This window comes from Misgurnus anguillicaudatus, chromosome 24 (genome assembly GCF_027580225.2).
Source record: "Misgurnus anguillicaudatus chromosome 24, ASM2758022v2, whole genome shotgun sequence".
Taxonomy (NCBI): domain Eukaryota; kingdom Metazoa; phylum Chordata; class Actinopteri; order Cypriniformes; family Cobitidae; genus Misgurnus; species Misgurnus anguillicaudatus.
The window spans coordinates 18,034,724-18,046,957 of record NC_073360.2 but is presented as its reverse complement, the minus strand read 5'-3'; the positions used below and the strand labels follow the sequence as shown (position 1 = coordinate 18,046,957).

Below are 12,234 nucleotides of genomic sequence, written 5' to 3'. Positions count from 1 at the left end.
TCCTGTCAAAATTGTATTTTTATTAAAATGTTAAAAACAAAATGAAATCAAAATAAAACAAATGAAGATCATCTGAAGCCGGAGTTAAAGACTCCTGTCAGACTAGAAGGGCTGGGTTTCCTGAGCAGTCTGAGGGAGAGGACGAAGAGACCCAAACTCATCACCCCTAAAACAACCACACCCGACATCAAGCCGCTGGTTACAGTGTTCCACTGATGGGCTGAACTGTTCACTGTAGGGACACAGAAAGAGGTAAGGTTTGCCATAAACACAACCATTGGATTTATGGTAGCCTTAAAAATCTCCATATCTAATGCAACCCATAAACCCAGCGATTTTTAGAGTATATTGATTTCTTTATATATATATATAAAGTCTTACCAAGTTGTGAATTGTTGCTTGGTGTTTCATCTGCAATAAAAGCACAAGATGAATACACAACTCTATAAGCATATTTTAAGATTATAAAGCCGAGGAAAAAGGCTCTCACCGCTTCTGGTGATTATAGGCCCTGCGGTTATTACTGCGTCCCCGGAGGCTGAACCTGACACTACGTGATTCTCTAAAGTGTCTCGCTTCCTGCGCTTTCCACAGATCTGAAACAGAGTAAAATTACAGTAAGATACTCTTTAACTTTGCATAAAACCTATGTGACCCTATGTCACACAGGTATATTTGTAGCAATAGCCAACAATACATTGTATGGGTCAAAATGATTGATTTATGATATCATTAAGATATTAAAGCAACACTATGTAGTTTTTTTACCTTTAAATAATGTCTCTAAAATTATTTCAGTGATAGAACAACTTTTAACTGGACAAATTGTACTGTTGCTGCAACCTGAGCAGCCTCCTAGCTGCTACAAGCACACTCTGAAAGTGGCGGTGGAGGGTAGAGCACACAACCCCGCCCCTCCCCCTGCCTGCAGAAGAGTGTCTGATACCAGGCACTGTTGCGCTTTTCAACCATATGGGGGAGCTGTAAGTCATTTTTACATGGAAACTACATAGTGTTGCTTTAAGTAAAATTTTGTACATTTTCTACCATAAATTTATCATTAGTGATGTATTCTTCATTAGAACAACTTTAAAGATGCAATATGTATAATCCGCGCCGCTAGATGGCACCAGATCAAATCAATAACAATGACGTAGATTAATGATGCTCTGAAGCAGCGTGGACTGATGGGATTTGTTGTCTTTAACTCAAACGCTGATGGCCATCAATCAGACGGGAACGAGAAATCATGTTACACATGAGGTAAAGTAATCAAGTTTTATAAATGTTGTGTTTCATGACATCATTTTTTTTTCATTATGTAAGGTTTCATGTAATGTTCAAAACGCAATTGTTAGTCATAGATGTTACAGTATTAGTCCAATACGAAGGTCCACAGAATTAAATGTTCAGATGAACAAACTTACCATAAAAAAGCGAGTGGCCCGACAGACGCTATTACTTCCGCATTTGTCCACGACACTGTTGTCATGTGGTTTTTACGACAGAAAAGGCGGTAACAAAGGGTAACGTAGATATTTAACGTCATTTACAGGCGACTGCACTGCCCCGTGTCACTGTTTAGGGCAGCAATTTTCTCATAATTTACAAGTAGTTGAAAACATTATAGATATTTTGTTAGTAATCAGCTGGACAAAATATATAACACCGGACTAGTGGTTTTTGGATATTTTACTGCAAATTAGGGCTGTGTATCGCCAACAATTTCCCGATACGATACATATCCCGATACAATGGTCCCGATATGATGCGCATCACGATACTAGACTATTTAGAATTACATTTTTTGTTCAGAATTTAGTAACATTATTATTGTTGTTATTATCATCTCTTTATTGTACATTGAATAAGCAGTGTTGTAACAGTTGTGTTTTTGCCATTCATTTATTAGCTTTTAGGGTAACATAGAAATGCTTAAAATCCCAGAGTTAGTACTTATGTTTTTTTTCAAAAGCAGTTTTACAAAGATTGTGCCTTACTCTAGGCATTATATTTGTCTCTCATTATTCTATATCTATGAATATATCTATAAACATGCAGTCAGAGTAATACTATTTAGTAGAAATCAGATTATTAATGTGAATGCTATAGTTTGCAGTAGCTCTCTCTTCTCTAGACGGACACTTTTCACATGCAAATCTTTGTCGTGTTTCTTCTCAAATGCGTTAGTAATGTTTTATAAGAGAGTGGCTAATAAAGATATCTGTGCTTTCATACTGAACTCATTGATTTTAAATACGCGCGCGATTACGCGGCTCGCTATGCAGACGCGTGCGCCAGCTAGACAGACACGCAAAGTGAAAGTATACTCCGCTACCTTTAACTCTACGTACTCCATGGGACACATGCGTCCTTTCCATATGGATCACGGATCAACAGCGATTCGTCACGTTACTTTCAAAAGTGCATCCGAAACGATACGGAAGGTGCTGTATCGATGCGCGCATCGTCAGGCGTACATGACGATGTATCGTCGTATCGATATTTTGAACACAGCACTACTGCAAATATCTTACAAATTGTACCTTTAAAGGCGATTTTCTTAATATTTAGATTTTTGCACCTTCAGATTCCAGATTTAAAAAAAAGTTATTTAGTATCTCGAACAACTTTTCTTATATTCTTATTGTCCTATCCTAACAAACGATACTGCAACAGAGAGCTTATTTATTTAGCTTTTAGATGATGTAAAAATCCAAAATCGACCCTTATGACTGGCTTTTGGTCCAGAGTCCCATATTATGAATCATAAAACTCTTTAAAGGGACAATAAGTAGGATTTACCCTCATGTGGTGAAAATTTTATTTTGCATTCAAACGAATAGTGCTCTCTAGCGACTCGCTTTTCCAAATGCGTGTTGCAACTACGGTAACCGTTATGTACTCACTGATGCGTTGGTAGGCTAGTGCTTTTTGTCCCTCTCTGTTATTATAGTTTATCAATATGGCAGAACGACATGGAAGCCTCCTTGGACTTACCCGTTCAATGTAAGTACAGAAAAGAAATTCTAAGCTTACAAAGAAAAGTCAGATCACTGGCAGAGGTCATTTGACACCAACAAAGACATATTTATGAATAAAGACATTGATTTTGATTAATAAAACATTTAAAACCCTACTTACTGTCCCTTTAATATTTAGGTGGAACACAGAAACAAGAATAGTAGACCAGCATTACCGGCATTAGCATCGCACAGTCATCTGCCCGACACAACTTTGTAATACAGTGCAGGAACACAGTGGACATCTTTTGGTTTTTGTGTTTCACAAAACGGAAGGCTTCGAATGCAAAGCGGCCCATTTGACTTCTTCCGTTCTCAAAAACTGTTGTCTGTGGATCTTTGTAACACCTGTTAGAAACACATACAATGTTAACATTCAAATAAACACACAGAGGGCTCTATCTCATACCCGGCGCAATGCACCGCAAAGCGCGACGCAAGTGTATTTTTCTAGTTTCGACACGGCACAATTATAATTTTCATGTTTAGCGCCACGTTGTTTAAATAGCAAATGCATTTGCGCCCCCTTTTGCGCCCATGGGCGTTCTGATCTAAAAACGAGGTGTGTTCAGGCGCATTGTTGGCGCGTTGCTATTTTAAGGCAACTAAAATAGACTACGCCATTGGCCAACAAAAACCTGGTCTAAAGTCTAAAGTCAATGGCGCAATATGTTTTTTGTTATTTAAAGAGCGCAGTAGAAATATGCGCTATATAAACGGGACGAAAACGCAGGTTTGCTTATCACATATGAATGCTCAGCAGAACAAAAACGCTTTTCAAATATAAAAATATTAAAGGATTGAATGTAAAAGATTATTATTGAGTCTCATGGACATAAATGAGGACTAATTATGAGACGTTCACCTGTAGCCTGGTAAGTAAATAAATGCTTTGCTTTAAACAAATGCATCCGTTTTTAAATGTTTTTTTTTTAATGCTATACCTCACGGATTTATTGTATATGATGACTCTGTACCTGTGGATATGGTGAGATGAGAAACATTTTTAAGTAATGCTTAAAAAACCGCTGTTCAAGTGCTGAAACGTTCGGAGAGCCGTTTGTAAATTCTTTATCTCCTGTTTGTTACAAATAAAGTATTTTTACAGTACAAACCTTTTCTTACATACTTGTAAATAATTTTTTGATGATATTGGATAGCCATACATTTAAAGCAATTAAAAGCCTGCTTTTTACTTCCATGACTAAAAGAAAACGGGTTTTAAAGGTTTTAATAAAAAAATAACAATTTCAATTCAAGTGAAAAACAACACAATTATTTAACATTAATTTTAAACTTGGGATCTTCTTCCTCCGCTTAGTTTTTCAGTTTACAAAGTCCGTCATCTCAATAGGGATTAGACATAGCGCCAGCGCAACTTGCTTTTAAAGGGGATGAGAGCTGAGACTCTCATTGGTTTATTGCACGTTACGCCCAAAATACTTCCATTACTCATTAAAAAAATAGGACCAACCCTTTTCGACCATGCGCTTGACGCACAAACCATTTTTTCCGTCGTTAAATTAACAAAAGTGGATTCTGACACGCCCATTTAGACGTTGCGCTGTGCCCTTTAGACTATGCGCTTAGATCGTTAAAATCGGGCCCAGAAACTTAAACAAATGATTTCCTCTAAAAGGCCTTTGGCTTTGTGCATTGTATTGTAGACTGTTGAGCAGGATATAAGGAGTTGCACACAATTTCAGAAAATACAAAATTACCCGAAGAAAAGGTCATAGCGTATTTCATCATTAGGGTTCCCTGAGGGAGTGGCGTAACAGTGATCCATCAGAACGTTCCACCTGTGGGGAAAAGTCATTTCTGTTGATAATGGGAATTTAATCTCAAATCTCTACTGCAACCAAATATGAACAGATAATAGGGACCTTAATAAAGCTTTTTGTGACTTGGGAGCTAAGTACTGATTATCTACTTAAAGGGAGAGTTCACCCAAAAATAAAAACTCACTCTCATGCCATTTGAACCCCCAATGTCTTTCTTTGTTCTTCACAACCCAAATGCAAGGAGAAGGCGTAAATGTCCTAAAATATATCACACAAGTCGAGTGGAGTTATTTATTTAAAACTTTTGGAGCTTAAAGGGTTTTCTAAGGAACACTACTTTATATAACTTGCGTTTCGGTTCTAAAGAACAAAGAAAGACATTGGGGGATTAAACGACACAAGAGTGAGTAAATAATGACGTTTTTGGGTGAATTTGGGTAAACTATTCCTTTAAGTCAAAATTTTCTCAGTTTATTATCTGCTAGCAGGTTAAAGCCTTCCACATGTTTTTCATGTACATTCATTAATTTGGTGGACACGTTTAAAGAACTGTGCATTCAAGTTATACATTCGATTTTTTGTGTTTCCCAAGAATCAAATCTCTAACCTTATTGTTGGTAGGGCGTTTTGTAAAGGATAATATAAAACTGTTAAATAGTGATGTATGATAATGAATGATACTGTGGTAAACCTTCTGTCCAGATTTGTAGCTTTAACAGCAGCAAATACTCGGGTCTTTAAGGACAGGCCATTCATTGGTATTGAGATTAGATGACTGAAGGTTGAGTCCTGCAAAAATATTATATTTAACAATTAGTTAAGTGTAGTATTCAAATTTATAATTAAGATTTAATGTACACATTAGTATACACTACATAGTTCACTCACATTGTAAAGAATTAAACTAAGAGTGCTCAGGAAAGTACCATTGTTGTCCTTCACTGATATTGCAGCAGATGAGCTGGTAAAGGAGGTTGACAACAGAATAATACATCAGCACAGTTTATTAACAGCAGAACAACAAAACAAAAATAATAATAAAAGTTTCCTTGTTTATTATTTTGTGGACAACTACCATAGGCAACAATATATTTAGTGGGATTCCTGAAAATAAAACTTCTTTGGTTTAGTTCACCCCAAAATTTAAATTCTCTAATTTTTACCCTCATGTCCATATAACTTTTTATTTTACAAACAAATGGCAGATTGTATACTGTATATAAAATGGTGCCTTAAATTTTTAAGTAATTCCACAAAGCCGTTTGCATTGCATACTTCTATTTTATTTTATTTTGGTGCATACAGTTTTTTGTCCTGTTCTGAAAAAATGTAAAATAAATACCAAAAGATTTTTTTTCAATTGTATGATTGTGAATTTTCTGTATTATATTTTTATATAACACACATTAGACCCGTTCACCCATAAATAATTGTATCATCTATCGCTTATAATTATGGTTTCTTAGATATTGATTGTTTACCTTGTTTTAGATTGATTGTGTTTTTTTACACAGTTTAAAAAATATAATTTGTTTATTGTATAAAAGAATTTTATTGTATTATAATAGTTTATTATTTTAGGATGCCTAATAACATCTGGCAAGGGGACTGCCGATGAAAACTAGCCTGTGACTAATTCAGGTACATTCGTTTCAAATGTTGATTAGTGTACATTGTCCCCTTTTTCAAATAAACAAATAAATAAAATAAATAAAAGTTCTAGGTAAAATGTACACTGTAAAAAATACTTTGCTGCCTTAATTTTTTTTTTGTTGAATCAACTCGGATAAGTCATTTCTACCTACTATTATTTATCTTGACTAGAGATGAGTTGTTATAACTACAGGTGAGTTGTTATAACTTATAAAATTAAGTTGACTTTTCTCCACTATATTTTATAAGTTGTGACAACTCATCTTTGTTGACATGACTTGTAAATCTGAGTTGATTTAACGAAAAATTTTAAGGCAGCAAAGTATTTTTTACAGTGTATGCATGATGCATGAAGTTAAAACAACCTGGTTTTGCAAGTCAATTCAACCTACTATTTTAAGTTTTGACTTGTGATAAGTTGATATCACTTGTATAAACAAGATGAAATTGTGAAACTTAGATAAAGTAAAATAAAAATATACACTCTTAGAAAGGATTTACACATCTTTGTGCGTTAAGCTTTTAACTCATTATGTGTAATTTTAACATATTATGTGTCATTTTGTGTTGATTTTGTGCTAAGATATAACACAAGTTGTGTTAAAATGTGTTGTTTCAATAATAACACAGACATGTGTGGATTCTGGGACAACGCATTTAGTGTGTTGTCCCAGAATCAACACTAATGTGTTGTTTTTAACACATTCGTTCTAAGAGTGTATGTTGATTTTACATTTTTTACAGTGTACAAATAAATTGGCTTTACAAATGTTTTTAATGTACCTTTTACATTTTTAAATCAAATTACAGCAACTCATCACTGGATAAAATTTTAACTAATAAGTCGTAAAAACTTACTTGACTTGAACTTGATTGAACTTAAAAATTTAAAGCAGCAAAAACTGTTCTCATTTTGTGTTACAACAAGAAACATCATACAGTAGGTGGTTGAAACAACATGGTAATTTATGGTAAATTAAGGTGGCCATTCGTGCCAGTTCCGCCGGACACGTCCCGAACATGTTTTCGGGTTCGTTCTCCGGAAGGCGCGTTGCTCGACCGCATACGTCATCGAGGTTCTCACATTTCAGTTAAAATACATTAGAAAATTAAGATTTATTTCTTTTAAGACATACAATCATCAATCAAGTTTCATTCTTACCTTGAACTGTAACGGTTGCTTTTCTGAAATTAAACCCGAAATATTAAACCTTGATGACGTATTCGGTCGACCAGCGCGACTTCCGGAGAACGAACCCGAAAACATGTTCGGGACCTGTCCTGCGGAACTGGCACGAATGGCCACCCTACCTGGTAAATTACGGCATAATGTTCATTGGCTATTTGGGGGAAACTATTCCTATATATTTACAGTAGTCTAAAAATGGTCCTACATTTAGTAAATCAGAGTGTTACGTATCACAGATGCCAGGCCAGACTTACGATGCCAGCTGGCTGTTGTTGAGCAGATACTCCAGCGGATAACTACAACTGAATTTATACAGCAGACCTGGCAAGTAACTGATGACAGTTGGAGGGTCTGGGGTGTCAATGTAGCCCGAAATATTCCCCATCTGCACCATTGAGATGTTTCCATAAGCACTGTAGCCCTGAGCTGTAGAAACCTGCCCACACATATGAAAAACCGTATGAAGAAACTCACATTGTTTTTAAAATTCAAATCACCACATTTTGACCTAATCTTTTATAACTTTAAAAATTACAGAACCACCTCCAGCACATGACTTAATACAGAACCAACACAAAATAAAACAAAAAAACAATGCAAAAATGTTTGCAGAAAATCAGAAATAACAACAATGTAGTATCTATATTTCTAAAATCCTAAAACAATGATCTGTCTTATATCTCCTAACAGTATTGTGGCTGTTTTAGATATAAATTGATACTGTGGCAGTACAATGTGATTCATATTTTTTTACTAATGTAGTACATATACAAAAACATGATGTAAGTGCTTTCATGACCCCCAAAGTATTTATACGAAAAGTGGATCCCTCACCTCCAGTGTGTTCCCGCAAGACTCCAATGTGCTCAGGGTGATGCTGAAGAGCATCGCTGTAGGGAAGGTGTTGTTGTTGATGAAACCCCTGCAATGGATGTCTCCATGGTTACCATTCAGTGCCAGGTCAGCATCCGTGTATCCGGAGTACAGCACGGGGCAAAGGTTAATCTTTAGCGTGATAGTTTGAACGCCACAGTATACACTGATATCTCTGTCACCTTGAATGAAATACAGACAGAAAGAAAAGCAAATTGACACCGCAAAATATTTGCTGTGTTGTAGACAGCATATTTTTTATAAATATGTGCTTATCTATGAAATGTATGTATGCCAGTGTTCGTATTCTGTTCCCAGTTTCTTACTGGGAAATCTGCTGTGGTGGTTCGGATCACAGTTGAATCCATTGAATTGTGTGAAAGCTGAAGGAATTCCACTGATGAGCAGAAGAGGAACACATAGCCACTCCATTTCAACACCTGGAAATGAAAGTGAAGAATCATTTTATAATATCATTAATATAACAATAAAAGAAATACAGTGGTGAAGCATCTCTTACCTCAGTCTCCTGATGAAAGCGAGTGAGGTGCGCTCCATGCGTATCCACCCGCTGCCGGTGAGTGAATGGGCAACCTGGCATCTCCATGGGGCCGCCTGCACCACGGGCCCCTACTGCAGCCAAAACAATAAGCCATTATCAGAAGTCTTTAACAAAAAGAGCTGTCCTGGACAACATGGGAAAATCCATCAAAATCTCAAAGACCTGAACAAATCTTTTTGATGGAGCCAGAAACATGAGCAGCTTCAACAATTTCCCACTCGTCTTCTCGTGGCTTCATCTGCCTCTGTCATCGCTCAATAATGTCTGAGCTCTGTGTGGGACTGAAGGCTGGAATTATGTTTTCAACGAAGGCTGAAGTGACTAAAGGCTCTGTTTTCTCTATCGGTCCATCAGGGATGATAGTGAGTGTGTCTCTGCTATTGTAAACGTGGCCTCTCGGCTCCACGTTTAGCTCGATCATAAATGCTCGCTGATCCACTACACAGGTCCGTCGTCGGGGGGACACCCGGGAACGCTGTCCTGGCCCCTTTAAAAAGGGGAGAGCACTAAATGCATCTTTACACTGCTGGGTGTATGGGGACTGGGGCCCTGCGCCACTACATGTACACCATTAAAAATAAAAAAGCTAGAATGGGTTTTTTCGCAGCGATGCCGTATAGAAAAAAAATTTTTAGTTCCCCAAAGAACCATTAAGGTTCTTAAAAGAATGTTCTTTATGGAACCTTATACAGCCAAAAATGGTTCTTCAATGGCCTCGTGTAGCACCTTTATTTTTTAGAAAAAGCTCATTTAAAGGGGCCATGGCATGAAAATCTGACTTTTTCCATGTTTTAGTGCTGTGATTGGGTCCCCAGTGCTTCTATCAACCTAGAAAATGTGAAAAAAATCAACCCAGTAACTTAGTTTTGGTAAACCATTGTCTACAAGCACATGAAAAAATAGGTCGTTGAAATTTTCTCCCCTTATAATGTCAAGAGGGGATCTTATTATGATAATACCACCCCTTAATCTGCACTATCCAATCACAGCACTGCCATTTAGTGCAGAGAAAAGCACAATTGAGTTTTAATTGCAACAAACCACCATCATTGTGATCAGTGTTTGAATTTCATCAGCTGATTTGCATTTTAAAGGACACGTCCAAAACGGCTTTTTGCTCACACCTACAAAGTGGCAATTTTAACATGTTATAATAAATTATTTATATGGTATTTTTTAACTAAAACTTAACATAGGTGCTCTGGGGACACTAAAGATTTATTTGACATCTTAAAAAAGTCTTGTGCCATGGCCCCTTTAAATAAAATAGTTATCAGTATTTTTAAGTATTTAAGTACATTTTAAGTTTCCAGATAAAGTATATTTTAAATATAATGGTTTCAAGTGTGTTGCACAATGTATGCACAAACGTTGAGATTATATTTGACATTTCTTCTCACTGGTTTGACCAATGGATTTTTGTTATCTCAGGAACATGAATAGGTTGGTAAAACATCATACTTATGATGCATAAATACAATATTGAGCGCCCAATTTTAAGGAGGCCGTGTCAAAAGATACAAATAGGTTAATTGCAAATGATGACTTTTTACGAGTAATCTTGCACTTATTCTGAAATCAAATATGTATTCATCTGAAATGGGATCCAATAACTCACCTAAATAACCTCTTCACCTGAAACGAATATTGAAACATTTGAAACCATACTTACCGTATTTTACAATACCCACCCATGAAACGACCCAGATACAGTTGGGCAGCCAAAATTATAATCTGCTGTAAATTTACACATAAAAATTTACTTGCAACACTGGATTGAAACAAGAATTATAATAATAAAAAAAGATTACAAATTACGTTACTGCAATTTTATAACTAAAATACTTTTAGATTTATTAGTCTATGAGGACTTTTAATGTTATGTACTGTAAAAAAAAGATTTGTTGGTTCAAATGAATACTTACTTTTTTAAGTTAAACCAACAAATCTTTACAAATAGCCTAGATCAGTGCTTCCCAATCCTGGTCCTTGAGGCCCCACTGACAGAAAGCCTTAGTCTCCCCACCCAAAACACCTGATTCAACTCATCAGCCTACTTCAAAAATTGTAAACATGTCTCCCTAACAAGCTGATGAGTTAAATCAGATGTGTTAAACAAGGAGACATCTAAAACCTCCTGGGAGGGGGGAAGAAAGGTTGAAAACTATCCGAAACAAGTATTAATGAGGGACTTTTGGCTTCTAGGTGTTTAGTAATAATAAAACCTTTGAAATGTGACTACAGTTACAAATGAGGTCAAGAAATTTCAGATAACATTTCAGGGTACAATGTCATCCACATTCAAATTCACTAAAGAAAAGTTGACCCCTTTGGATCTCCTATACATTGACGTAAACGTTTTGCCATAATTATGTTTTAATTGTATGCAAAATTATGATTAAGTGTATATAACACAGCTTACAGTTTAATATTAGTATAAATGTATTACAGTAATATTTCTCAGAATCAGCAGGAAGAAATCAACAAGATGACTTACTGTGAGGGTAATGAAAGCTGTTAAGTGCTGTCATTAATGAAAATTAAGAAAAATCACAGTTGTGATGTTAAAATTAAGCCTTGTGTAATTTTCTAGATTTCTTTGGATTGCATTTAATTGATCAAATAGGCAAAAACAGTAATATTGTAAAATGATGTCTATTTAATTTCTTTATTTGGAAATTTATTTTTTTATTTGTTATGACAATTATTTATAAGACACGGTTGTTGAAATTTTCTTTAATAGAGCATCAACATAGTCATCATCATAATAATGCTCCATATCGCCCTCTCGTGTTTATGTAAGGTGATTTCTTCACTTGTTCACGTAATAAAAAAATTTGCAATTTATTGTAATACAAAAAATATTAAGCTGTGTGCTAATAAAAAGTAACACAATTTTACAGCTGCCATTTTAATGTTATTTTTAATGTTATTAATAGCTAGTGAGCAACATAAAAACACAAAGCGTAAAACGATTATTGTTAACTTTCAATTAAAATAGAAACTGATTCATTTCGATTTCTTTCCTTTTTTTAAAGCAAAATGTGTGTTTTTTAAAAGTAAAAAAAAATAATTTATCTGCATCGTTTAAAACAGGGTCATAGTAAAGGTTTTATGCACTAATGTATAAACAGTGGCATCGATCATATA

The 12,234-nt window shown here is 35.5% G+C and overlaps 1 protein-coding gene across 1 annotated transcript; it reads right to left on the bottom strand.

Moving 5' to 3' along the window:
* zpld1b (zona pellucida-like domain containing 1b) lies at positions 1-12,026 on the bottom strand. The gene is made up of 11 exons (XM_055196308.2): positions 9,043-12,026; positions 8,849-8,962; positions 8,484-8,704; positions 7,904-8,085; positions 5,696-5,768; positions 5,499-5,596; positions 4,745-4,825; positions 3,200-3,371; positions 491-596; positions 382-411; positions 1-232 (listed from the first exon to the last, which is right to left on the bottom strand). Exons 2-11 carry the CDS (start codon positions 8,952-8,954, stop codon positions 69-71), a joined length of 1,233 nt encoding a protein of 410 aa, XP_055052283.1. The 5' UTR covers positions 8,955-8,962; positions 9,043-12,026; the 3' UTR covers positions 1-68.
* Between the last annotated feature and the right edge of the window lie 208 nt (positions 12,027-12,234).

Coding starts and splice junctions, on each gene's coding strand:
- zpld1b (XM_055196308.2), bottom strand. CDS start 8,954: ATGGAGTGGCTATGTGTTCCTCTTCTGCTCATCAGTGGAATTCCTTCA. Junction 8,705..8,848: donor CCACCACAGCAGATTTCCCA/GTAAGAAACTGG, acceptor ATTTCATTCAAG/GTGACAGAGATATCAGTGTA. Junction 597..3,199: donor ACTGTGCGATGCTAATGCCG/GTAATGCTGGTC, acceptor ACTCTGTTTCAG/ATCTGTGGAAAGCGCAGGAA.